The sequence below is a fragment of the Petaurus breviceps genome, unplaced genomic scaffold (genome assembly GCF_028583685.1).
Source record: "Petaurus breviceps papuanus isolate PSGF00001 unplaced genomic scaffold, PetGlider_PUasm1.0 180, whole genome shotgun sequence".
Classification (NCBI taxonomy): Eukaryota; Metazoa; Chordata; class Mammalia; order Diprotodontia; family Petauridae; genus Petaurus; species Petaurus breviceps.
The window spans coordinates 4,965,363-4,993,152 of NW_027185782.1; the positions used below are offsets into that span (position 1 = coordinate 4,965,363).

A 27,790-nucleotide genomic window follows, 5' to 3' on the forward strand; every position below is an offset into this window, starting at 1 on the left:
TAAAGGGACTCTTAAAATGATATAAGGAGAAATCTCAACTTCTCTGGGTCTCAGTTTCCTTGTAAAATGAGAGGGTTGGACTAGATTGCTTCTGAGGTCCCTTCCACCTCCAAATCTATAAAGGGAAGGAACAGAGGAGGAAACTGAAGACCAGAGACAATAACTTCTCCAAGATCACATAGCTAGTTAATATCATCATACAATGGAATGAAATTGCCAGGAGGAATCTACTTTCAATCTTTAAGGTGCCTTTCAAAAATCCATCCAGGAAAACTTCATTTAAAATATAACTGCTGTAAAATGGAAAATTGTACCATATTAAGGAGAAAGGAAGAGGGTAGTGTCTTCCAGGAGTCCAGAAAAATAGCAACCCTGTCCGAGAGTGAAAATGTGTTGATGGCTGTCAAAGTTGGAGTAAGGTGGCCTTTAGAGTCACCTAGTACAAGGCCCTTAATTTATAGATGAGGAAACTGAGGCCTGAAAAGATCAGTAAGTCGGTCACATACCCATAATCTTGGAGAAAACTTGTTTCCCCTGTAACACTCTCTTTATCATGAACCCTGGCCCTTGATTAGCAGCTTTACATTTAGTCAACCTACACTGTATTGTTCTCTAACTATTGGAAGTGTGTCTTCACTACAGTTAAATCCAGTCTTTAACCATACCATGAATCCCAGAGGGCAGGGGCTGTATCTCCTACCCAGACTAACACAGGGGCAAGTCAATGCAGGAGGTCAGTGACTGGCTGTCAGTACTGAGAAGGAGCTTCCTGGACTTTAATTGTCCCACCAACTGTACCAGCTGGCCACCCAAAGTGTGTCCTCATAGGTCTATTTCTCTGACTAATATGGGTCATCAGAAATGGACTCAATCTGCTTCTCAGCCCCATCACCCTCAAAGGAGAAATTCGTTAATCTTATTTAGCTAGACTCTTTAGGAAAGAGGGAAATCGAATTCATCTTCTGCCTCCCACCAACACTAGCATCTGGAGGAGGGGGCTGGAAGGGTGGACATGGGGGAAGTGGGGTGGAAAAAGCAATAGCTCCCAGAGCCTTGTGGCCTACACTTAATGAAGGCCAAACTCCGGACGAGATTAAATCCCCCACATCCGTGGCACTGGCCTCCACTGAGCCCCGCCCCCTCCCAAAAAATTCCCTCTTAATTATACGTCGAAGTGAGGTGAGTCAGGGTTCTTCCTCGTCCTCTTCACTCCCCTCCCCATTCCCTTTCGTGCCCAGCACTCACTGGGAAAGCTCAAAGAGGTGGTTCAAAGCGTAGCAGACGGGGAAGGCGGTAAGGGAGAAGACGACGACCTTTCCGGAGAGTTCGGGGAGCTCCATGGCTGCGGAAGGGCAGAAGGTAGATGCCACCTGGCCAGGTGCGGGTCGGGGCAGTCGGGTCCGATCCGACGCTCCTTCTCCGGGAGCTCCGATCCTATCCGCTAGCCAGCTGCCTCGTTCTCTTGCCCCCAGGCTCCTGCCCAGGTCTTGCCTGACGCTCTGCCCGGGCTCAGGTGGGTCTGCCGGGTACCGTAAGGAATTGGCTCCTCCCTGGACTGTCAGCCTCGGAGCCTAAAGCTCCCCCACCCGAGGCCCGACGACACTCGTCGGGTGGCCCAGCCCCATGCAAAGGTCACTGGCGCTCTTCTCCGTCGGTTCTCGATCCCTGCCCCTCGACCCGAGGTTTCGACATCTCCGGCGGCCTTTAAAGGGACTGTGACCTCTACTCTCTCGCGGCCACACCCACCCTCCTCCCAGTCGCAGCCCAGGCCTCCTCCAACACACAGTTTAGGTGTACCTGGGAAAGGAAGTCCATGACTAATGGACCTGCCTGAAATAATCTGGAGGGCAGGTTTGGGCCGCGCGTGTTCCTAACCATCAAGTAGGTCATTCACCTCACCTGGGGGGAAAAACAACCCCAAAAAACAAAAACAAAAACCCAATTAAAGGCAGTGTTCCCTAATGGAGAGAACAATGGGCCAAAGGATCTTTGCTACCAAGTGTCTTTATCTGTAAAAGGTAACTGAACTGACTGATCCCTATGGTTGCGCCTAGCTTTGAAGATCTCCTAAGTTCAGTGTCTGTCCAAGAGTCCCAATATGTGGGAGCCCTAAGATATCGATTCTAAGCCCTTAACATTTTATGATGAAACTGTTACATTTATCACCTCTGCCTTCTCTTCTACTTGCCTTATTGCCATGGAGAGATCTGATGAAATAATACATGATCCCTATACTCTTTTCTTTGCAAACCCATAAAACAAAGAAAAGCATTCTGAGATTGAGAGCAGGTCTCATTTCATCATTGTACTGCCCCCTATCTCCCAACACAGGCCTCCAAAAAGTTAAGGGAGTTTCATGGCTACCACCCTCCATTTAAGTTTGATGACTAGGGGAGTGTTCTCACTAAACTTTGTGTGAAATTTTTGCTAGGTGGATTCTTCTGAAGGACAAAAAAGCTGTAGCTGATCATAAGCAGAAGAAAACAAAGGTCTTTCACCCAGAGGTCAGCTGAGCTGGAGGGCCTTCAAATTCACTTTTCCCTGGATGGCCATATTGTACCTTCTTTCCTAATTAACAGCCTCAAAGTTCCTTCTCTTACTCATATTTGTGGTTTACAGAAACCAGGCTTTACAAGGACTGTTTCCAGTTTTTGCTCCTTGAACAAAAATGAAGTATGGCCTGCTGAAAAAAGCACTAAATTGGCATTCAGGAGGCTGGGGTTCTAGTCCTAGCTCATATCAACAGCCATCATTAGGGTGAGGCAACCTAAGCTTTGACCAGGGTGCCAAAAAGGCCCCTTCTAGTGTTTACTCCCCACCCAGTGGTCCTCTGACTAAGGGAGGGCAGATTCCAAGTTCCTGATGTCCACAGATAAGAAATATTTCAGTGCAGTGAGAAAAGCATAGATCCTGGGCAACTCAGGAATGAATGAGACAAAGGTGAGCTACCCTAAACTACATCTATAAAGACGAGCCCCTTCAGGGGCCACAGTTCTCTGGGCAGGAGGTGTCCTTCCCTAGACCTTGTTCCACCTGAAAAGATGGGTAATACAGTTCTAGGGAAAGCCCCAAGGGCTTTCTTATCTATTTCATCCGAGGCTTGGATCAAGGACAAAGCCTTGGCTGATCGTTTGTTGCCTACATTCAGAACTGAATGCTAAATTTGTCAGAGGCTGTGTAAAATATAGATGTGATTGGGTTTTTTTTTTTTAACCACTGAAGATCACAGACCTCTCTGAAATTTATAGATGCCTTCCTCAATAATCATAGTTGCCAACCTGGTTTAGACACCCATCACCTTACTTGAACTATTCTAATGGTTCTCTCTGGGCCTCCCATTAGAAGTTTCTTGAGGACATGGACTCTTGCTTGTATGTGACTGGCTCATTTCTGTCCAGCTCTCTAGTCTCTCCCTTATCCAGTCATCCTTTGCCAATGTAGTCTTCATTTCACTATTGTGGAAGGTGCTGGATTTGGAGTCGAGGACTCTGCCTCTGCCAGTCATCCACTGTGTGCCCATAGGTAAGTCACTTGACTACTTTGGTAATCTGTTTCCTCATCTTTAAGATAAAGGGGCTAGATTCAGACTCCAAGGTCCTTTCCAGTACTAAATCTATGATCTTCATGTGCAGATCAATTTTTCTCAAGAATATTTAATAGCTATCTTCTTAGAATAAAACATAACAAATTCCTTAAGCTAACATTTCAGTTCCTCCCCATCAGACTTGAACCTGTCTTTCCAGGTTTACCTCATGTTCAACTACATGCCAGCCAAACTGTACTATCTTCCACCCCCATGATTTCATTCTGCCCTTTTCCACACGCGCATTTATGCACATCTCCCCTCATCACCACCATGCCTAGAACATGAACTTCTCATATTTGTATCTGTTGAGATCCTTCTTTCCTTTCAAGGTCCAGCTCAAGTTCTAACTACTCCATGAATCCTCCACCCTGAGTTAAAAATTATCCCTTCTGATAAGGACAATCACAAAGATAAAAAGATAATTCCTATTACATGAAACAAATGCAAATCAAAACAACTCTGATTCTCCCTCACACCCAATATACAGGCAAATATCACAAACGAAGGGAATAGGCAACATTAGAGGGGCTGTTTTATTTACACATTGTTTCCCTCATTAAGATGACTTCCTTAAGGGCAGAGTTTTTGCCTTTATTTGAAACCTCACAAATCATTACGGTGCCCGGCAAAAAGTGCTTCATCAAGGTCTATCTCATATACACTGCTGGTACAGCTATTAATTGATCCAACCATTCTGGAAAGCAATTTCAAATTAGACTAACAAACTAAATGGCTAAATGTCCATACCCTTTGTCCTAGAGGTCTCACTACTGGGCACATGTGTCAAGGAGCTCACCTTGATACTCACCTATATACTTGTTGCCTCCCCATCAGAATGGGGCTTGAAGGCAGGGACCATCATGGCCTTTCTTTGTATGCTCCTGGAGCTTAGCATAATGCCTGGCACACAGAAAGCACTTAATGCTCACTGATTCATCCTTGAGGACCCCTACTCAAACTGTCAGTTCATTATGATTTCATAAGGGGTAATTATTATTAGAAATTATTTTATTATACTCATCTGGTAATACATAGTCAGCCATCTACTTATTCTGAATCCATATTCTGTATGCTTCTAATAAGAAGACCCTATAATGGACTTCAAGCTTTGATATAATGGTTACTTATTTACCATCACCTTACCTGAACTATTCTATGGTTCAGGTTCTCTCTGGGCCTTCCTTTAGAATGGAAGCTCCTTGAGGATATGGACCCTTGCTTGTATGTGACTGGCTCACTTAACAAGATCACAAAAATGCCAACATGGATATCTCCATCATGTTTCTCTTGAATTTTATGACTGTACTAAGCTTGAGTGGGAGCATGGCACAAAAAGTGCCTCACCCCCACCCAGGTCCCCTCTAAATGTTCTTTGGAGAATACACGTAGTCTGTATCATCTCATCCAACCTTAGGGGTACCCCACCCATCTTGTGACCACCTAGTCATATATTTCCTGCTTTATCCAATCCCTGCTGATATATTGTTTTGCTTATTTTATCCTATGCATCATGTCAACCAATAGAATTATTCTGTATTTGATATAGCCACCCTTTAATGTCTAGATATCGGGGCCTATAAAAATAAGGGCCCTGGAAGGAGAGGACATCTCAGATCCTGAGGAAGAGCTGAGGTCCACTTCATTAGGGGGTACCATGCACCCTTTAATAAAGAGCCACTGGGGGGCGGCCAGGTAGCACAGCGAGTAAGAGCACCGGCTCCAGTGTTGAGAACACCTGGAGATCGAATCCCAGGCTCAGACACTTAGCACCCACCCAGAAACACCTGGCTGTGTAACCTTGAGCAAGTTACTTAACCCCAATTGCTTAGGGGCGGCCAGGTGGCTCAGCGAGTAAGAGCATCAGCTCCGGTGTCTGGGATGACCTGGATCAAATCCGGGCTCAGATACTCAGCACCACACCCAGAAATAATAACTGGCCGTGTAACCTTGAGCAAGTTATTTAACCCCAATTGCTTATAAAAAAAAAAATAAATAAAGAGCCACTGGCTCAGAGCTCTGCCTCAGTCTCTTTTATTGTAGTTAGACAATTTTCATCCCCACAAAAAGGACTGAACCTGTCATTCATTGCTATAAGAAACTTTCATATGTGGCAAGTCCCTCTAAGAATACAGACGGACACCTCATCTATAATTCATCACTTTAAGGAGTTGCCTAGAGCAAGGCTTCTTAGGCTTTTTCCACTAGCCTTTTCTCGGTTTTTTTGTTTTGATGCTTTGGGCTCCACATGGTCTGAGGGCATGTGCAGTACCAAGTGTCCATGCTCTGTATTCAGAATGAAGGCTGCAATAAAGTTATGCCACTGGCAAGGGATGCCAGAAACACCTCAGATTCATTGTTTTTTAAAATTAATTTTTGGTTGCTGGAGTTAAAAAACCTTTAACTGTTGCCAAATTTTGGTTGAGATCCAATTTCAGAAGCACTGACCTAGAGCACTGAAAGCTTGAATGGTTCAGGCGTCATACAGCTGGCATGTGCCAGAGGCAAGACTTGAACCAAGATCCACCATACCATGCTGCCTGTCTGACATAAATGGGAATATTACTGTGCTGTAAGAAATGCTAACTAGGAGGAATTCTGGGTAGCACGGAAATACTTACACAAACTGATGCAGAACGAAGCAAGCAGGATCAGGAAAGTAACATAATTACAATGTAAGTAAAAAGAACAAAACAAAAATTGAAAATAAACCTTATATAGTACCAAGCTTGTCCCTGAATAAACAATGAGAAAAGGCATCTCCTCCCTTCCTTTTCTAAAGAGGTCAGGTGACTCTAGATATGGAACATTACGTACACTGCCAGACTCAGTTGACGTGTTTGTAGATTTTGCTAAATTGCTTGTCCAACTTTTTTCTTTTTTTGCTAAACTGCTTGCTAAAATAAAAAAAAATTTTTTTGCTAAATTGCCTGTCCAATTCTTTTTTTCCCTCATTATAAAAAATGGCTGTCAGGGTGGGAGAGGGGAAGAGAAAAATTTGAAAATGTTTTTTAAAAAAGTAACATTTTTTAACAAGCCCCTTAGCTTGGGGCTTGTATCTCATGTGTCCACATCTCTCATGTACTTACATTTAAGTAGTGCATGCATGCCTTAACTCTCCTGCTAGATTGTAAGCTCCCTGAAAACAGCCTTACTTTTCAGGCAGCACACACTCAGCAGATGCTGCCGTTGACAAAAGTGAGGGTCGTGAAAAGTAAAGTGGCCTCCATGGCGGTGCCAGTTTGGTACATTCTAAGCAGAGATGGAAGCCTCTTGTAAGAGAGGAAAGAAAAAGCAGAACTATTATTCTAAGAGCTCGAAGGATACAAGAGCCCTGGCTATCTTAATCAAGAACATCAGTACTGTGATTATTGCTAAGAACTTCATTGGTAAGAATTTCACATGAATATGGAGCTTAAAAGTTTATAAAGCACTTGCATACCCAGCACCTCATTGATCTTCACAATACCCCGTGAAGGAGGCAGGCTGGGGGTTATCCCCATTTCACAGATGAGAAAACTGAGGCCTTCTCCAGGTAGTGATAGAACCGGCACTTGGGACTTAGGCACTCTTTGCCTAGGCCAGTGCTTTACCATACCAATTAGTGGAAATTGCAGAAGCCCTGGGGGCTTAGCCCAGAATGCTTTCACTTCAAAGACAGAATTAGGAAAGAGACCAAGACACGTCACTAGACATCCATCTTTTTGTAGACAGAAGTCATCACCTCGTCACCTTCTGTGGGGTGTGATTTGAAGGGTATCCTAAAACCCCTCTGCTGCTTTGCTTCTTTTCCTTCTCTCATCCCCTCCCCCTCCAATATGAGTCTCACATCATATAATCATTGCTTTATGTTACAACATTTAGGATTTCGGTTAAAATCAACAGTTTTCTTTCCAAAAATGGGTGACACCAAAATTCAACTCAACAAATATTGATTCCTACTGTGTACAGGGGCCCCTGTGCTGGACACTAGGGGAGACAAAAAAAGAAGACATAGTTCATAAGCACAACAAGCATCTATCCATAACAAGGGGATATATGGGGAAATAGATAACTATAGAGCTTACTCAGGATTTAAACTGGGGTGAGAGGGAAGGGGTTTGGAAATTCAGGATGCATTAGGAGAAGTCTTGTTCCCAGAATGAGGGTAGTGGTAGTCACTTTCCTTAGCTCTCCTCCTATACAATGAAAACTCTGGAGGGCAAGGGAATGGTTCACTTTTTTCTTTGTATTCCCAGCACCTAGTAGAGTGCCTGGTATATAACAGGTATTGAATAAATAGGTTTTAATTGGGCAGCCCACATCTGTAATATCCCAGATCAGTTCTGGGCACGTTTTAGGTAGGACACACAAACTGGAGTACACAGGAGAGTGAACAGGATGGGGCAGGACAAGAAACCAGGCCATTATGAGGTTCAGGTGAAGCATGTATGGACATTTAGCTTGGCAGAGAAAGAACAGGTTCTTGGTATTCAATCTGAAAACGTGTGATTTGGAAGAGAGAAAGTTCTGTTTAAATCCAGAGGACAAAACCAGTCACAGCAGGCAGACAGTGCACAGGCAGAATCTGGCTTGATAGAAGGTAAAATTTTCTGACACTTAAGAAATATCAAAAACTAGAATAAGCTGCTGTGGGAACACTGTAAAGGGGATCCTTGCTAACTAGGTACAGGTTGGGTTCAATGGGCTCTGAGGTCTCCTCAACTTTAAGATGCTATGAAATTCTAAGACACCACAAGCAGGTTTCAGGATTCCTGTCATAAACACATGGCACTCATTATAACAATGACAGGTCATAGTGGCATTTTACAGATAAAGAAAACACACTAGGAAAGGTGACCAGACTGGGTCAAAATTCCACAATGGCAGTCAATAAGACCAGGCTCAAAGCCTCACCCTGGAACTTAGGTGGACTCTTTTGGCCTCAGTTTCATCTGTAACATAAGCGACTGGAGAAATTGATCCCCAAAGTCCAGTCTCATGCTTCTGCTACTACACCATGCTGTCTCTGACTTAAGAATATCTGGTTACCTTTTAGAAAATGAAGATGACCTTTTATTACATCTCAAAAGCGCTTCACAACCTAGCTGCAACCTATTTACAAATTCTTAGGATCCCAAGTTTCCTTCCAAACTCAGCCCAAGTGCTACCTTCCACATGAAGCCTTCCTTACTGCCTCCCCTTCTGGTCCATCCCCCACCATGTAAACATGTAGTTTTCTCCTGACAAACTGTAAGGTCCTTGAGGGTAGAGAAGTTTTATTTTTGTCTTTATCTCCCCAGTGCCTGGCACCATGCTTGGCATATGCTTAATAAATGCTTGCTGATTTATTCTAAGATGGCAGAGAGTTAAAAGCAGCCAAAAACTAGACAAATGCTAGCGGGCTAGGAAATGCAAAAGTGGGCTGGACATGCCAAGATTCCTCTTAGTTCCAAAGTAGGAGGAAGAGACCCAGGGCCCTGTTAAGGGACCTGGCATATTTCACTGTCTTTAAAGAGTGATCTAAGGCTCAGTGAATCTTGGGATTAGGTCCCAAAAGTAGAAATTATGCTCACTTGGAAAAGTTTGGAGCACAGAAGGTAAGAGCTGTAAGGCATCTGAGAAAGTACACTGGTGGGGCTGAAAAAGACTTTGAAGCCTATGTAGTCTGACTTCTTCCTTTTACAAAAAAAAGGAGAAGCTATAAAGTAAATCAAATGATCCCAAGTGGATTAGGAGTAAGTAATTGGCACCTTGAGCTCTCAGGGAAAATACTGGGAAAAGCTTTTAGCTTAAGATATATAACATGCTGATTTCATCAAAGGGTGAGGTTCTGTGATGAACCCTAAAGAAACCACATATTCCCCAAGACAAGCACCATAACAATTTGGAAACCTCACCAAGCATAAAATAGGATTTCAAGAGGCTATAACTGGAGGCCAAGCATATTCAAGGACTCTGAGTTACAGAAGAACATCTGGGGTATGCGGGCAGGGAAGAAGATATACACTATATAGTATATAGAAAGGAAGCTATTTAGGCCCCTTGTGTAAGTATAAGGCATAGAACATTTTCCTGTTCAGGAACCTGAGCTCTCCTTTAGATAGTCAAGTTGGTGACTGAAAGGGAGTCCCTCACAAAGAGTCATGAAGGAACATGCAGGTAACCCTATATTCACAGGAGGTAGAAAATAAGGTGCATGCACTCCCTTCCCCCAGGGGCTCCTCCTCTCTGTTCACAAAGGAAGGTGCTGGCCTATTCTAGAAATACCCTCGAGAATTAGGAGCAGACAAGGTCCAAGGTGCTGACTAGTACCTAGGTAAGGGAAAGGAAAACTGGATTTTGGTTGGGAAAGTATTTGTCTTTTGCCTCCTAGTGTGAGGACAACCAGCTCAAGGTAAACATGCTACTACTGCAGTTTCGTTACAACAATAGAGGATCTGGGGCCTGGCTCTGCCACTAAATTGCTGTGTGGCATCAGGCTCATTCTCTAAATCTCAGGGGTTTTTGTTTATTTCTTTAATCTGTAAAGTGAGAGGGATAAATTAGATCTCTTAGGTCCCTGCAGCTTTCCATGTTATATATTCTAAATTCCAACCCAGCTCAGACATTCTGTGTTTCTAATCAAACTATCCTTCATCACTGGTAAGGAGGTACCCCTCAACAGAACATCAGAGGATTCTTAATGAATTCTTTGGTGTTTCCCCTTGGAAAGGATATTAAGGGAAAGTTTCCATCTTAACCTTTCCTCCTAATTCCTCGGAATCGTGTGTTAGTTTGTGTGCCCACCTGTTGGTGCTACAACACTGTTCTGGGTGAAGGAGAGTACTGTGACTTTTAATACATTTTACAATATTTGCAACAAAGAAGAAAAAAAGACAGGGTATGGGGGTGGGAATAATGCAGTTCTGTAACATTTCACAGTAAAATTACATTTGTACTGAAAATACTTTTTTGGGAAAATACTCAGTAGTAAGGTCTTCTGGGATTATTCTGTAGGGGAAAAAGAGAAAGAGCATTAATATTTACAGATATAATCACATCAGTTATATCCAGAATTAGCCAGTAAACACCTCAACTATAAAATGAAAAGAATTGAGGAGAAGAGGAAGGCAAAGCCCTGTTTTCTCCCCACCATGCAAAGTGCCACCTTGAGCAAGAGTCAAACAGAGAGGTGTGTGCTTCAGCCCATGGGAAATTCACATTTAGAACAAAGCTTGATGGGTTCTCTTCTAGACCAACTTCAGTTCCTTATGTATGGGGAGAATGTGTTAATACTTGGTTTATCTGGGTGTCAGCTGAATCAAATTTCTGCTGTTAAAAATAACCTCAAAGTAAGCTCTCCATCATGTTCTATTCTGAGTAATCGGACCACAGTTGCTAGATGAAAACTCAAAAGGAGAGAAGGAAAAAAGGAAACCTCCCAGCAGGAAGGTATGTGCACACTTCACAGATGACTATGATTTGGCTTGCTGAAAAACAATCCCTTTTTTGCATAGTTCTTTGTATTTTTCAAAGCATTTTTGCATACATTATATCTCACATAAATCTCACAACCACACTACACAGAGTAGGTATGGTAAATATATGATCATTCCCTAACCGCCAAATTTAGCGGCAGCCTACTAGACAAGGAACCCCAGAGTCAGAAAAATCAGGCTAGCCTCCTCGCTGATGCTTACAATTGTGTGCCTTTGTCACACAATCTCTTAGACTTAATTTGCACATCTGAAAAATGGGAATGTTACTTCTAAAACCTGCTTCACCAGTGTTGAGAGGTAAAGCATATACAACTCTGATGCATTCAGTAGGTATGGAAGAGTGGCTAGAAAGAAGGATCTGTTTTACCAGCGGGTTGGGTCGGAATCTATAGGCCAGCATCATCCTCTTACGGAATGCCTCATACTCATCATCTTCTTTAGAGAGTTCAGCAGGCCGGTCAATGCCAAATCCAGCCCCATCCACCGCCGTTGTACCCCTAGAAAGAAATCCATACGGGATAAGAGAATGCTCCTTTCTCTGTTGTCATGAAGATATCTTTATGGGATCCCTTTGGCTTTCTTTGCCCTTTATTAAGACCTAACCAAAGAGTTGTGGCTGTTGAAAAGGAGAGAAGACCATAGGAGATGGGAAGTGTGGGCATATATATACATACATCCATATACACATACAAAAACACACACATCCATACACATGTACGTTTACTTGCTTTGAGCAAACTAGAAATATGAAAAACCATGATCCAGATATGAAAATGTTACAACTGAAAAAGACCTTAAGAGATCAACTAATTAAATTTGCTCATTTTACAAAGGAGGAACTGAGAACCAGAGAATAGAGGGCAAAATTTATCCAAAGTCAGAGAGCCAATAAGCAGAAAAGCCAGGACCTGAACCCAAATCTGATTCCAAATTCTGTGATTTTTCCATTACAACAGAGCTGATTCTACTATACTATAGCTAAAAAAAATTAGGGGTGATAATTCTTTTTACAAAAAAAGCATTTATCATAGGATTTCTTTAACTATCAAATCTCTTTAGCTTATTCAAAATAAAAAAACAAACTACTTTAGAGATGCTTAAGGTATACACTTACTGCATAAAGGTGTGTGCACACATGTACGTGATATGGTTGGGGATGAAGAACAGGCAACAATGGCTGTCCTGTATGGCTGCATACACATACTGGCTGTCCTGTTTTGTCAAGATCACTGAATAGTTGGGAAATATTATTCCAGAAGAACATAGCTTAGCTCAGAGCAAATCTTGGATATGAGTGGGATGAGGTAAACAATTTCCTTACTGCACTTAATTCAATTCAACCAACATTTATTAAGTACGTATTCTATGGCAAATCCTGTTCCTGACACATATCAGCCATGTAATGCTCCCAGGAATGCAGGCAGCTAAGAATGCAGGCAGTTACAGACAGGTAACCTGCATCACAGGAAGGAGTTCCCCACAGCTAGGAAATCACAGAAGCAGAGCTCTCTTCCATCCTCCCAGCCCCAAATCCCCTTTGCAAGGCACTATTCCAGGTAGGAAATGAAACAGTATCTAACTTTAAGGACATTATCTTCTACTGGGAAGATACAAGAGATACACAAAGAAGTATCTGATAGGGAAAACCAAGGAGGGAAAGACTATCAGCAGTTTAGGAAGCTGTTATAATGCTCTCCAGGGTTATACACATTGATTCACTAATCTTTCATAAATATTGGTACATATATAGATAGATGTTTGCATGTTGTCTCCCTCATTAGACTGTGAGCTCCTGGAGGGCAGAGGCTGGGTCTGCCTCTCTTTGTACCCCCAGTCCTTTGCACAATGCCTGGCACAGAGCAAGGGCCTCTGCTCACCAGAGCTTGAGTGATGGCAGAGGGGCTTCTGAGGCATTGAGATCCAAAGGCCGGGCCCCAGAGAAAGGCCAGGAGTCCTGCTCTAAAAACAATTCCCTAAGTCTGGGTCAAGGCCTAGTGGTTGAAGGGCTTAAAGTGGTCAGTACTCCAGCTCTACCCTTTGGGGCTTTCTGTAACTTGGCAATACATGGGCCCAAACCTATCTGTGCCCCTAGGTGGTCCTAGATTGTCCCACAGATACCAGCTTCAGCTCTGTGTATCAGCATGAGCAGCAGCAGGATCCTGTGGCCTCTCCCAGGTCTAGATAAGACTGCCCCAGCTCCAAGGAGAAGCAAACGAAGACCCCCTCAAACTTCCCAAGTCCTCCTTTCAGGTCTCTGGAGTATAGCTGCCTCTTCTTTTCCAAGGATCCTTCCTACCCGGAAGAGAGGCTATGTACTAGATGGAGGGAGGTGGATGGCAAAGGGAGGAGGTTCCAGTTCAGCTCCCCTCCCTCCAAGGGAGTTATAGCAGCATGCTAGAGGTACAGAGGTGATATGGTATATTGGAATACGGTGTGGACTACAAGCCAGGAGATCTGGTCCCTGTTTTGTTATACACCAACTATAAGACTGCAAGCAAGTGACCCTCTCAGTTCTTATTTATAACATAAAGAGGTTAGACTAAGTGATCTCTAAGATCTCTTCCAGCTGAAATCATATGGGCAATAAATTTCAGAGATCAGGGCAAACATCTTAAAGGTACTCTAAAAAAGCCAAAGAAAGGAATAAGTATGATTCCGTTAAAAAAATTTTTGTACACATACACACAAATATATATATATATATACTCACATTTACATGTTAAATTCTCTGTGTTGCTATTTCTTCCTGTTCCATTACAGGAAAATGGCTATGTTCATTTCAATGCCTTTAAGGCCCAGCTCCCACACTGTTGTCTCCCCCAAAAGTCTTCCCAAAGTCTCCCAGGTGGAAGTGATGCAGTTTCAATGCAGACATGTATGAAGCACCTCTGAGCCTGACTATTCAACACTTCTCTCTTCTTCTCGTGCACCCATCATCTGTAGGCATTCCACCTCTCTATCACTGTGTTTATCCTGGGTATAGCCTACGTATCTCTGCCTGTGTATCAATGATGTATCCCTGGATATCCCTGCCTCCTACATTTTAACTGCTTCAAAAGCAGAAGTTAGCGTTAGCATTCCAGGCAACACAGAGCTCAGTGCCTCCCCTATAGTGACTGCTGACAAATGTGTGTTGAGCTAGTACTGAGTAGGGAATGGCTACAGTGGGAAAAGCAGCAGTTCTGAAGTACCAAGTGACAATATCACCACTTACGGAGCATGTCCAAGTCATTTACTTACTTGTTAACAGGATTTTTGATCCCCTGCCCTTCTGAGCCAAGGCCCTCGCCTTCCTTCCAGCCCATCTTCACCAACATCTGGTAGCCAATGTTCTCTACAGTCAGCTTGAATTCTTTGTACTCTGAGTAGTCTGGCTCACGGCCTTCCTGCAGGGGTGACAGATCTTAATGGCTAAAGTGAAAGAGAGAGCTCTGCCCAGCCTGGAAGACAGAAAAAAGGCTGGACTGCTGAGTTTTGCCCCTGGATGGCTTTCTGACGTTCAGCAAGGTACTTCTCTTCTTCTGTTAAGAGTTAGGATTTCCTCATTTGTAAACAAAGAGACTGGATTAGATTATCCATAAGGTCCTTTCTTGTTCTGACAGTCTGAGCCTATGAGTCCATTTACAAGTTATTTTAAACTACTGAGGAGAGCTTTGTGTGGCTCCCTTTTTAAATTTCACTTTCCAGTAGCCTTGGAAGTGATCCCATAACTGCAGCTTAAGTATTATTTGCTTTTTGCTAGGAATGATATTTTCAGTTACAGGTATCTCCCTATAACAAAGGGGAACTAAGCCACTAACTTTTCTCCAGATGTTAAGAGACTCAAGTCCTTCTCTGGACACTTAACAAGAGGACCAAGAGCCATAATATTCTGCTTTTTGTTCAAACTGCATGTATTAATGGTTTCAAGTAGGGTTCACTCTCCATTGAACTTGACTGATATATGCTGACTGCCTGACACCTGTCAACAGCTCCAGTTAGTTCGAGCTGACAAAAGAGAAAAGTCCCTAGGGTTTCAAAAGTCAATTACCAGGCAGTAATAAACAAAGGCTATAGAAATTGTGCCCATCATGCACTAGAGTCAGGAGCCTGAGGAAGCTGAGAGGGAGTAAGTGTTCACATTTAGCCTGGGGTTTAATCTCCTAATGACGGACTTTTATGACTCATCTCATTAGCCTCTATCATCATCTTTCCAAAGGAGGCTCTTGAAGAGCAGGAGTAGGAGCACCCCCCCTGCAGTACCTGTGACCCCTCCCTTCAATGGCCTATAGTATGAATCTGTCTGTCTTACTCTGCGTTAATCCCCTCATGACTGGGATAAGAGAAACGTGTGCCCTACTGTTATGTTCTCCCACTAATCTGGAAGAAAGAACTGGAGAACTGGCCCAAGCTGGCTTAGAGCGCTAGGGGTGCTGAGGAAAACGAGGCCCTGAGGCAGCTCTGACTAGCGCGGCTCACCTCTCCAGCACGGCACAAAACTCAAATGAGATCATGTGCAAAAAACATTTTGCAAACCTTTTAAGGGCTTTAAAACACCACTGGGCAGAATTACCTTCTCAATACCAGAAGTTGATTCAATTCTCTTTCTCCCTCACCTTTAACGCCTTGAAGGTCTCCATGAACTTCTCCAGCTCATCAGGGGGCAAGAAATCTCCAATGAAGTGCTTTCCTCTGCCCATTTTAGTGAGCTGCTCTGCCCATTCTATACAGAGATGAGAAAAATTGAGGACATTCCCAGCCCAATAAAGAAAAGAAAACCAACTGAGGCCCCTCCCTCTCATTCTATATATATATTCTCTGAGGGGGAAGGAAAGAAACAAGCATTTATTAAGTGTCTACTATGCTCTAGGTACTGGGCTAAGTGCTTTACAAATATCTCATTTGATTTCAGCAACGCCTCTAGATGTCCCACTCAAAAGAGTGGCATCAGCTGTCTTGCTTTACGAGGACCTAGAATAATCCGGAAATTCCTATTTATATATCCAGTTCTACTTTGCCACTAGGTTATTTCCACATCTTAATTAACAGCTCTGTCGATCTACAACAAATTCTACAAAAGGGAAAATCTCCAACAGATTCACTTAGCAGTTAATATATGCAACAAAGATGAGACTACAAGACAGAAGAAGGGGATTTTTAAAACTGCTGTCACTAACTAGACTAAGCTGTGGAACCTTTATAATTTTCCTTCCATTTCTGATTCCCAAGGCAGCTAGGTTGCACAATCAGCTGTGCTAGTCAGAAAGACCCGAGTTCAAAATCTGTCTCAGATATTTTCTAGCTATGTGACCCTAGGCAAGTCACTTAACATCTCTCCACCTCAGTTGTTTTAAGGATCAAATAAGGTAAGATAGGTAAACTGCTCTGCAAATTTTACCAGGTTTATATGAATGCTAAGCTATTATTTCCTCTTTGTGAAATAAGGAAAGTTAGACTAGATCCTCTCTAAGGTTCCTTCTGCCTCTAATATTTTAGGATTCAGTTACTGTTCTTTTGGTACAGAATTTGTAAAAGGCTAACATAGTCTCAATAATAATAATAGCTAGTATTTATATAATGCCTTAAGCAAGTAAGCAAAGTACTTTACAATTAGTATCTCACTGGATCCTTACAACCCTGGGAGGTAGGTGCTATTGCGATTCCAATTTTATAAATGAAGAAACTGAGGTAGGCAAAGGTTAACTGTATTTTCCAAAGTCACACAGCTATTAAGTGACTTAGGCTGGATTTGAACTCGTCTTTCTTTTTTAAAAATCTCTTTTCCTTCAATTACATGTAAAGATAATTTTATTTTATTTTTTTTTTTTTAAAGCAATTGGGGTTAAGTAACTTGCTCAAGGTTACATGGCCAGTTATTTCTGGGTGTGGTGCTGAGTATCTGAGCCCGGGATTCAATCTCCAGGTCATCCCAACACTGGAGCCGGTGCTCTTACTTGCTGAGCCACCTGGCCGCCCCTAAACTCTCTATCTTTTCTTGCCTTTTTTTTTGGAGAGCAATTGGGGTTAAGTAACTTGCCCAATGTCACATGGATAGTTTTTTTGTGTCATGTTTCTGAGGCCGGATTTGAATTCAGGTCCTTCTGACTCCAGGGCTGGTGCTCTATTCACTGCACCACCTAGCCACCCCAAAGATAATTTTTAACATGTATTTTTTTTTAATTTTAAGTTCCAAATTTTCTTCCTCCCTCCCTCATCTCCCCCTCTCCGAGACAGTAAGCAACTTGATACAGGTTATACATGTTCAATCATGAAAAATCCAATGCCATATTAGTTACCTTATGAAAGAAAACAGACTCAAAGAAGAAAAAAAATGTGAAAAAAATAAAGTGAAAAACAGTTATGCTTCAATTTGCATTCAGACTCCATCAGTTTTTTCTCTGGAGATGTAAAGCATTTTTCATCATGGGTCCTTTGGAATTGTCTTGGATCATTGTACTTCTGAGAATAGCTAAGTCATTCACAGCTGATCACTGCACAGTATTGCTTGGATTCAAGTCTTTCTAACTCCAAGTCTAGGGCTCTATCTACCGTGCCACCCAGCTGTCTCTAATCAAACCAGATATAATGAATAAGCATTTATTAAGTGACTACTAGTCACTTAACAGTGCCAGATACTGGGAATATAAAAAAGCCAAAGGCAAAACAATTCCTCCCCTTGATAATCTTACTGTCCAATAGTGGAGACAACAAGCACGTATGCTATTTTACACAAAATGGACCTAAGGCAACCTTGGGAAAGAAGGCTCTAGCAGTTGAGTAGGAGCTTGAGCTGAATCCTGAAGTAACAGGGATCTAAGGAGGAGGTATGAATTCCATGCACACAAGATAATAACAGCAAAAGCACAAAAACAGGAGACAGCTGTGTGAGGACTAGGAAGAAAGTTAACTGGGTTGAACAGTGAGATGGGTGAAGAGCAGTAGTGTACAATAAGGCTAGAAAGGTGGGATAGTATGAGGATATGAAGGAGACCTGCATTTCAGAAAGATGACTTTGGTAGCTCTTGTGGAAAATGGACTGGATGTAAGCAGACCAAGAAAGAAACTACTGTAACAGTCCAGGCAAGAGGTAGTGAGGGCTGGAAATAGAGTTGGGGCATTGAGCAGAAAGAATGCAACATATGTTGAGAGATGAGGTAGAATGACAAGAATTAGCAACTGAAGATAAATGTGAATGAAAGAATTTTTTCTCAGAACAAAAATCCTTTTGGTTCCTGGCTGGTAAAGGCAATAAAAAGAGAAAAAGTTCAGGAAGGAGATAGTATGAAATGCTATCAGGTGAAGATCTCAAACCTTGCTGGGACCATAAACTCTGAAGCACAAAGGAATGAATAACGCCTCCCTTCAAAGAGATGACTTTTAGCTCTGATGCTATGTTTCTAGGAAATGACTGTGTGAACTACTGCCCTAAAGTGGTTTAGATAAGTAATTCTGTCAACCTTTACTACTCATTTCTACTGTAAGATGACAAGGGCCCTGCTCTTTGAAGGGCTCTACTAACCTGGGCATCGACAGCTATTAAGCACTCCTTAAAAAGAAAAAGCAATTTAAGAGACTCAAAATTAGACTGTACTTACTTTACTTGTATAAACAGTGTCATGGTTACTCTTCAACAAATCTATCTAATTCTTTGTACCAAAGCCTACTTTGTACTTCTGATGGTCAGAATCGTGAGGGATCCCAAGAAGGCATAGCTCTCTCTTACAATAAATGTAATGGGATCAATGAGAGATCTTCAGCTGAATGAAGTCCAAGTAAGACTAGGAAGAGGAGCCAGGATATGCATGTCCTAGTTTAAAATTCACATGCACTACCCTTTGACCCAGCAATACCACTACTAGGTCTGTATCCCAAAGAGATCATACAAATGGGAAAAGGACCCACATATACAAAACTATTTATAGCAGTTCTTTTTGTGGTGGCAAAGAACTGGAAATTGAAGGGATGCCTATCAATTGAGAAACGCCTGAACAAGTTATGCTATATGAATGTAATGGAATACTATTGTGCTATAAGAAATGATGAGCATACTGACTTCAGAAAAACCTGGAAAGTCTTATATGAACTGATGCTGAGGGAGGAGAGCAGAACCAGGAGAACACTGTACACAGTCACAGGCACATTGTGCAATGACTAACTTTGATAGACTTGGCTCTTCTCAGCAATGCAAGGTTCTAAGACAACTCCAAAAGACTCTTGAGGGAAAATTCTATCCACATCCAGAGAAAGAACTGTGGAGTCTGAATGCAGATTGAAGCATACTATTTGCTCTTTCTCTTTATTGTTTTGTTTCTTCTTTCTTGTAGTTCATTCCATTGGTTCTAATTCTTCTTTGCAACATGACTAAGGTGAAAATATGTTTAATGTGAATGTATATGTAAGAGCCTATATCAGACGGCATGCCATCTTGGGGAGGGGGAGGAAGAGGGGAGGGATGAAGAGAAAATGTGGAACTCTAAAGCTTGTGGAACTGAATGTTGTAAACTAAAAATAAATAAATAAACAATTTTTTTTTTAAAAATTCACATGTACCTGTGAGGCCACTAAGTCCAACAAACTATAGTTCTGTAATCTGGTTTACCTCCTCCAATCACAGCTGGGACAAACCCAGAGCTTCTGACTCCTTGTTGTGATTTTGTTTTCCCTTTAAATAATGCCACCCAAGTCTGGTCCACCAGCTTCTGTCTCATTTGATCTTGATTTTTGTGCTTACTTTCTCACTTCCACCCACAAAGGAAGCCCTTTTCATCACCCTTTTCCCTACACTAGGTTTCATTCCATAAGTACAGGGACCCCTCCAAAGCCATGGTCCTTGCAGAGCTTAGACCTCTGAGGGGCAGCATACCTGCCTCACCCTGGTCTATCTGTTCTACACTGAGGCTGCTTAAAGTCAGAGAAGCAAGAAGATGGTTATAATGTCTCATGCACTTCGTTCTCCTGTTCCAGATCTTGAGACCAAGTTCTCAGTCAAGGAATCTTAGAATCAGAAAGAAGAGTGGATGTCTTATAGCTCAATCTCCTGCCTGATGCATTAATTCCCTACAATAATGTCCTCTTTAAGTGACTATCTAGCCTCAATACCAGTACCAGTTTACTATACCATGAGGCAGCCCCTTCTGTTTCTGGACTGTCCCATTAAGAAATGTGTCTCTATACTGGGCTGAAACAAGTACCCCTAAGATTTTCACACACTAGCTCCTTGGGGACTAAGTAGAATAAACCTTCTCTCTCTCATGTCTCATGACAACCCCTGCATGAAAGACAGGGATCAGATCACTGCAAGCCTTCGTTTTCTTCAGAATAAACACTACCAAACCATGCCCAAAATTCCAAGGTTCCCTGTTCTTTGTACCAGGATCAAAGTCTAACTGCCCCAAGTTGTATGGATGGTCCCTAGGTCAAACCTATGTCTCTGTAATCATGAACTTACCTCGTGTCTTGTCCATCTCCATGCGACGCAGCTGGTGCTCCCATGTTCCCAGCTCGTTGTCCACCTCCTCATCACTATCGTAGTCATGCTGGTGTTGCTGGACTGCCTTCTCCCACATAAGCTGCATGTCCTGCATGGCCCGCTTGTGCTTCATAATCATGTCATACATCTGCTGCATCTGGGGTGAGATAACATTAGGCTCCAGCATGTGCCTATGATAATTAAAGTCTCATCACTTGCCAGGTTAACTGGCTAAGCTATTACATGATTATTATTTAGAGAAAATAAGAAATTGGATAACATCCTCCAACATACTAAGGTCAGCATATGAAAGCTGGTTTTGTTATGGAGCATTCACAACCTGTCTTCCCAGTCCCACCCTGGAATTAAAGTAGATACCAAGACCCTACCCCTTGGCCCTAATACAGAAAGTGATGACAGTTTCCTTGCTGCTTATCAGCTAGAATGAGGGGACCAAAGTTTGAATCGCAATTTTACTTCTCAAAAGCTGGGTAAATCATCTTTCTTCTCTCAACCTTCATTTCCTTATTTGTAAATAGAGACAATAATCCTCCTCTTGGCTACCTACAAAGTGATGAAAATCAAAGCTGGAACATTTCATAGTTGCCCTTCCTAACTAAGGACACTGGATTTGATTACCTCAATTTCCAAAAGGAGCTCCCTAATGATCAGTGCTTCCAGGGAATTGCAGCCTGCCAATGTCCTCAGCCCTTCTTTTGACATTCTTGGTCTAGGCTGCTCCTTAGGAAAGACTATGGTAGGGGTGGGGAATCTGCAGCCTCAAAGCCACATGTGGACTTCTAGGTTGTTGGGTACAGCCTTTTGACTGAGGTTCAAGTTTTACAAAACAAATCTTTTTATTAAGGGGATTTGTTCTGTGAAGTCTGGAATCAGTCAAAGGGCTGCACTCCAACTCTGGACTAGGGTTTTCCTCCTAACTGTGGCAGCTATGCACAAAGAAACAGAGTTGTGAATTTAGAACTGAGGAGAAACCCAGCTGCGGTACTACATGTCAAGGATTTTATAAACCCTGAAGAAAGAAATGTCAGCTGGTACTGTTATCAGAATACTCCACATGCAGGGGGGAGCGACTCAGTTCCCCTTCCAGGCTTACCTCCTGCTGTTCCTTCAGCTGCTTCTTCTGGGCATCAGAGAGCTCTGTCACCCCCACAAGGCCAACAGGTTTTCCTTTCTCATAACCAAGCCCTTTAAGGTCCTGAACTGTAAGAGAAGACATTGAGATAGTCACCTAGAAAGGTAATCAATTACTCTTCAAGACAGAGGAAGATATGACCCAAGTCATAATAATTTCATGCGGGTAAAGGCACCACCTGATTCCCTAGGCACACTGAACCAAGAGCTCACTCAAACAGGGGTTTTGAGTCTTTGACTGAACCACTGAGTAGTAGTAGTGGGAACTTGAACACAATCACTTAACCCTAATGAACCTTCATTTCTGCACTATGTACTGCACAAGTTCGAGGGGAAGCTCCAGTGAAAGAACATCTAAAACCAAAACAAATCTAAGTTATTATTTTCTTAATGTCCCCTTACCTAGGTATCCCCTATGTCATAAGTATATTCAGAAAAAGGTCAGTCAATGAACATTTATTAAGCTTCCAATATGTGCCAGGCACTATGCTAAGCATGTGGCTGTCAAGAGGGCAAAAAGTCCCTGCTTCTAGAGAGCTCACAGGGTAACAAAGCCAGATGAAAGCAAAGTTAAGGGGAGGGGGAGAAAAAAGCACCAGAAATCTCTGCCAAGGCTAATACGAGTTGGAAAATATAAACGCACTATTGTGAGCACATTACTCCACTCCTCAAAGTCCTTTATTATCAAGTGAATAAAATCTGTATTGTTTAGTCTGGCCTCCAAGGTTCACTATGTGATCCAAACATAGCTCTGCAGTCTTCTTATACTATTCCCCTTCCAATGTGGCAGCCAAACTACATTTTACACTATCTCCCCAAAATGTCACTTAGTCTCTCTACCTTTATATACACAAAAGTTGCAACTAGGGTAGGGCGATCAAAGGCTTGCCCCAAGGAGTTAAATCTAGAAAGCATCAACACCACCACTTCAGTGCAGGTTTCTTCTCCCCTTGTCCTTGGCTGAGCACCAAACCCCCCATGAAAATCTGTCCCGTATCCCTCAGCCAGGAGTGAGCCCTTCCTTATCTAAACTCACAGCACTCTGCATCCTCCTATTTTAATCTGTCCTAGAGCTGCCTATTGTCGTTATCTTCCATACAAGCCGATAAGCACACTTAAGGCCAGGGTCAGTTTTATTTGCCTTTCCATCCCACTCCCACAAAGCACAGAAGTGCACACAGTTAATACTTCATAAATGTTTACTGAATGAAAGAGAAGCAGTAAGTACTGGAAAGAGTCAGTCAGTCAATAAACATTCTTTTTTTTTTCCACTTTTTGGAGGGCAACTGGGGTTAAGTGACTTGCCCATGGTCACATGGCTAGTAAGTCTCAGGTCCTCCTGACTCCAGGGCCAGGGCTCTAATCACTGCGCCACCTAGCCACCCCAATAAACACTTATTAAGAACCTACAATGTGCCAAGCATTGTAGTAATGGTAAGCTCTTGGGATACAAAAAAGAGGCAAAAGACAGTCCTTACCTTTATGAGGCTCACATTAAGAGGGGAGACAAGCAATCAAATACATACAAACAAGCCATGTTACCAGATAAACAGGAAATAATTAAAAGAGAGAAGGCACTATAAGAAGGGTTGGGGAAAGGCTTCCTATAGAAAATGGGATTTTAACTGGAACTTAAAGACAAGAGACAAGAGTTTATGAGAGAGAGCAAGATCGAGAGAGAGGGCACAAGTTATAGTACAGGGGAAGAGTCAGAAAATGTCCAGAGTCAACAGGTGGAGTGTCTTGTTCACAGAACACCAAGGAGGCCAGTGTCATTGGATCAAAGAGTACATGGCAGAGAGTAAGAACATTAGAAAGGTTAAAAATGGTAAGGTTATGAAGGGTTTTGAATACCAAACAGAAGATTTTATATTTGATGCTGGACATGACAGGGAGCCACTGGAATTCACTGAATGGGGGGTAAAGTTCACATGCTTTCAGGAAGATCACTTTGGCAGCTAAATGGAAGATGGACTGAAGATAAATTTGAGGCAGGCAGATAGACCAGTAAGCTCTGCTAACGTCTAGGAGTGAGGTGATGAGCACCTGCACCTAGGCTACGAGCCCAAGAGATTGGGAGGATAGGGTTGCTCTCTTTATAGTCACAGGGATGGGTTGGGGGGAAGGCACTGAGTTCAGTTTTGGAGATGCTGACTTTAAGATATCTACAGGCCACTCAGTTTGAGATGACTAAAAGGTAGCTGTAGATAAAAAATCAGAGGTCAGTAAAGACACTGGAGCAGGACAGGTTTAAACTTTAATTCTTTACAGAGGTGGGGGGAGTAGAGGAAATAGAATATTACAAATACTGTCAGACTTGGTATTCTATTTTATATAACCAACTTGGAATGTTGGTTATTTTGTTGACCTGTCTGTTTTTTCTCTCCCTCTCAATAAGGAGGGGATCAGCGAACTACAGCCCATATGTCAAATCCAGTCTACTGCTTTTGTCTTACCCACAAAGAATGGTTTTCACATTTTTAAAGGGCTGAAAAAAAATTAAAATACTATTTCTTGACACATGAAAATTACATGAAATTCAAATTTAAGCATCCTTAAATAGTTTTATTGAAACAGGGCTACACTAATTCATTTATATATTGTCAAGGCAGAGTTAAATAGTTGTAAAAGAATCCTATGCAGCATTCTCATAGTTTATAGTGCTGCTTGGTGCACTACAAACTGCAGTAATGCAGTTATAATATGCAGTAATGTGCCACATGTATTGCCATATTGTGATATTTCATTTTATTTTTTATTATCAATGCATACCCATAATGTTAAAAGACAAGGAAAGGGAAGAAAAAGTTTTATTATAATTGAGCATAGGGCTGAAACTTAAATTTTTTGAATGGGAAATACCACTCTCAATTACTACCACAAAACACTGAATGGCTCTGGAAATTAGCTTTTGCTGCAGATTTGATAATAATTCTTAATAAATTTGACTTAAAATTATGAAACAAAATAATGCTTATATGTGAAACTTATACTACAATAAAGTCAATTTGATGACAATACTGTTATAACAAGTCATGTCAAACTGCTTTATCTACTGGGCAGTCAAAAGTAAAAACAAGAAGGGAGATCTCTATTCTCACAAAATGAAGCAGACATATTTTCCTAGCCCAAGGGAGTTAGAAACAGCAGCATTTTTTCAGATCTCAATGCAAGTGCAAAAGAAATTTCCCTATTTCTAAATCCATATGACTCAACAATTGAAAAGCTTCTACCTAACTTTCAATTGGAAGTGATTAATCTACAATGTAATGACTTGCTAAAAGACAATTATCAAGAGAAGGATCTAAAAGAATTTTATAATGTCTTCCAGGTGACGAATATGCTCAAAATCATATGTTATAAGATTGGCATCAGTATTGGCAGTAACTCTCTGTGCGAAAGACCATTTTAAAAGATGAAATATCTAAAATCTCATTAAAGACCAGCATTAACAGATGAACATTTGCAACCAATTTTGATGATAGAAAACAGTAACTTTGAACCACAATTAAGCAAATTAACCTAACCCCACCCAAAAGAATTCTATTCTTCTCATTAGTATACCTGTACTACAAAAACTACACTCAATTATTATTATATTTTTAATTTCATCAATAAAAAATGCATAAATTTGTTTTCTTTCTTGTTATATATAGGTGTACCTACAGAATATCCTTGATTTTGCCTCTTGGCCAACAAAACCTAAAATACTTACCATCTGGTTCTTTACAGAAAAAGTTCACCAAGTTCTGTTGGGGTCATTCACTGGGCAGGAGAGGTGGGGAGGAATATATTCAGAAGTGAAAGTGATTTGAAAACGAAATATATATGAATAATTAAAAACAAAATCTAAGTTGATTAATGAGTTCCCTTTGGGTCAACATCAGTCTTCTTAGACACTGCCTCTTTCTTCCTCATCAGGATTGTTTTTGTCTTTAGAATTTCATTCTTGATAACTTTCCATTTTTCCTGGAGTGACTTCCTATATTAAACTTCGACCTAACCTTTTCCTGAACCCTTTGAAATCAACTTTCCCAAAAATCTAGGGACATATCAAAACTTTCTTGGTCTTCATCTCCTTAATTTATAATCAACCAATCAACATGTATTTATTAAGTGCCTACTATGAGCCAGGTACTAGGATTTCAAGAACATAAACAATCTCTACTAGGAGAGATCTTGTATTCTAACAAGAGACTCTTCAAGTCTCTTCAAAAGTCATATCCCACTACATTTCAGGATACCTAAGAGGTCAAGTTTGTACCCTGCATTAGGATCTATAGGTTACTCCATTTATTACTCATATTTTGGAATCTAAATATAATCTGAATCCATGGGTTTACCTAGGGGGGAGTTTCTGTGAGGTTTTTTGGCAGGCTCCTTTCTTGGATATCAAATTTATCTGGACTCTTCCTTAAAAATCAATCATATCTTGTCATCAAGTCATTTCAATTTTGCCTTGACAATCTTTCTTGAATTCATCTGCTTTCTATTTCTAATGGCATTCTCCTGGTATGGGTCTTCCTTAACAGCTTTTTGAACTATTATAAAAACCTCCTACACCCCTCTCCCTACCTTCCTTCTCTTTCCCATGTCATTCCATCCTGTGAATGTGGCCATATTCAATTTTTTCTCATGAACAGAATATCATTTCCTCAGGATTATAAATTGGCTAACAAGAAAACTCAGCTTGACATTCAAGGAATTCTATGACCTTGTACTTCCTACCTTTTTAGCTTGACTTATTACTATTCTCCCTTCCTTAAACAATGCCAGCACCGCGGCGACTAGGTAGTGCAGTGAATAGAGCACCGGCCCTGGAGTCAGGAGGACCTGAGTTCAAATCCAACCTCAGACACTTAACACTTACTAGCTGTGTGACCTTGGGCAAGTCATTTAACCTGTCTTGCCCTGTCTTCCCCCCTCCAAAAAAAAAAAAAACAATGCCAGCACCTTGTTTAGGCCATTCTAATGAGTCATATAGTTTTTCGATTCAATGTTTGTTTCAACATAATTGCTCTGGACAGACCATATCTCAAGAAGCATGTTTAGTTCTAGTACCACATTTTTGGAAGAACAGACAAATTGCAGCAAGTTAAAAAAAAAGCAATCAGGAAGGTTAAGAGGGATGAAGAGCATGCCATTTCAGAATGAGACGAAGGAACTGGGAAAATTTATCCTAAAGAAGATATGAGAGACAGAGGGAGCTTAAAAATGACCTTCAAATATCTGAAAGGCTGTCAATATGGAAGAGATTTTTTTTTTGTTTTGCCTCAGTGAACAGAAAAAGTAATGAATACAAGTAAAAATAAAAGACAAATTTAGGCTTGAAGGGATAATTTCCTTGTTTTTTGGGGGGGAAAGGGAGGATTTGGACCAATGATTTCATTGGGAAGAAGAATTCCTGATAAACTCCCTTAAACAATGAAGATCAGCAACTGTTCTTTAACTTATACTTTTAGTTGCCTAAGTCTCTGAAAAGTTCAGTGCCTTAACCTTGATCAAAGAATCAAGTATGTGTGAGAGGCAGAATGTGAAAGTAGGTTTTCCTAATTCTGAGTCCAGCTCTCTAGCCATTTTATCAACTGCCTATATGCCCATAAAAATTAAAATCCCTAAAAACCAAAGCTGTCCTTAAGTGGTATTTGTCTACTCCAACATATGCTGAGCTCCCCCTTCTCGTAGGGAGCCTCAAGAAAAAGCTGGATGAACACTTGTATCAGTGACATCACATTTTGACTCAAGGACAGGTTGAACTAGAGAAAACTACGAAACTATGCTGATTGGGTTCACTACAAACTTGCTATCAAATCTCACCTGGGCCCTCACTTGCAGCCAAGGCAATCATTCTACTCCTCTATAACTGATCCAATTCATCACAGCTGCTCTTCCAAGCCTCCCATGGCACCCACTCCCAACCTCCATCATCTCTGCTGAGGACTTTATCCCATGTTTCACCAAAAAAATTTGAAGTCACAGGCTGAGAGCTCTCACTTCTTCCCTCTTTATTTCATCACTCAGACATCTTCCCCTACTCTCTCATGAAGAGGTGGCTCTTCTCTTTGCCAAAGGAAACTCCTCTTCTTGCACCTTCTCCTTCACAATCACTTTCTTCTCGTTGATACTCTCTTCTCTCTAGGTTTTTGG

General features: G+C 41.6%; 2 protein-coding genes across 3 annotated transcripts in view; both read right to left on the reverse strand.

The window, feature by feature from the left end:
- TM6SF2 (transmembrane 6 superfamily member 2) overlaps positions 1-10,230 on the reverse strand; it is a 32,589-nt gene extending 22,359 nt beyond the window's left edge. Inside the window, exon 1 of the mRNA XM_069086907.1 lies at positions 1,246-10,230. Coding sequence (XP_068943008.1) covers positions 1,246-1,340 — 95 coding nt within the window. The 5' untranslated portion in view covers positions 1,341-10,230. The remainder of the gene's footprint in view (positions 1-1,245) is intronic.
- A 141-nt stretch (positions 10,231-10,371) lies between these two features.
- Positions 10,372-27,790, reverse strand: part of SUGP1 (SURP and G-patch domain containing 1) — a 52,297-nt gene continuing 34,878 nt past the window's right edge. For both annotated transcript variants that reach the window (XM_069086906.1, XM_069086905.1), the window contains 6 exons: positions 21,606-21,712; positions 20,471-20,648; positions 15,639-15,745; positions 14,284-14,429; positions 11,411-11,540; positions 10,372-10,555 (listed from right to left, as the gene is read on the reverse strand). In XM_069086906.1, coding sequence (XP_068943007.1) covers positions 10,529-10,555; positions 11,411-11,540; positions 14,284-14,429; positions 15,639-15,745; positions 20,471-20,648; positions 21,606-21,712 — 695 coding nt within the window. In that variant the 3' untranslated portion in view covers positions 10,372-10,528. The remainder of the gene's footprint in view (positions 10,556-11,410; positions 11,541-14,283; positions 14,430-15,638; positions 15,746-20,470; positions 20,649-21,605; positions 21,713-27,790) is intronic.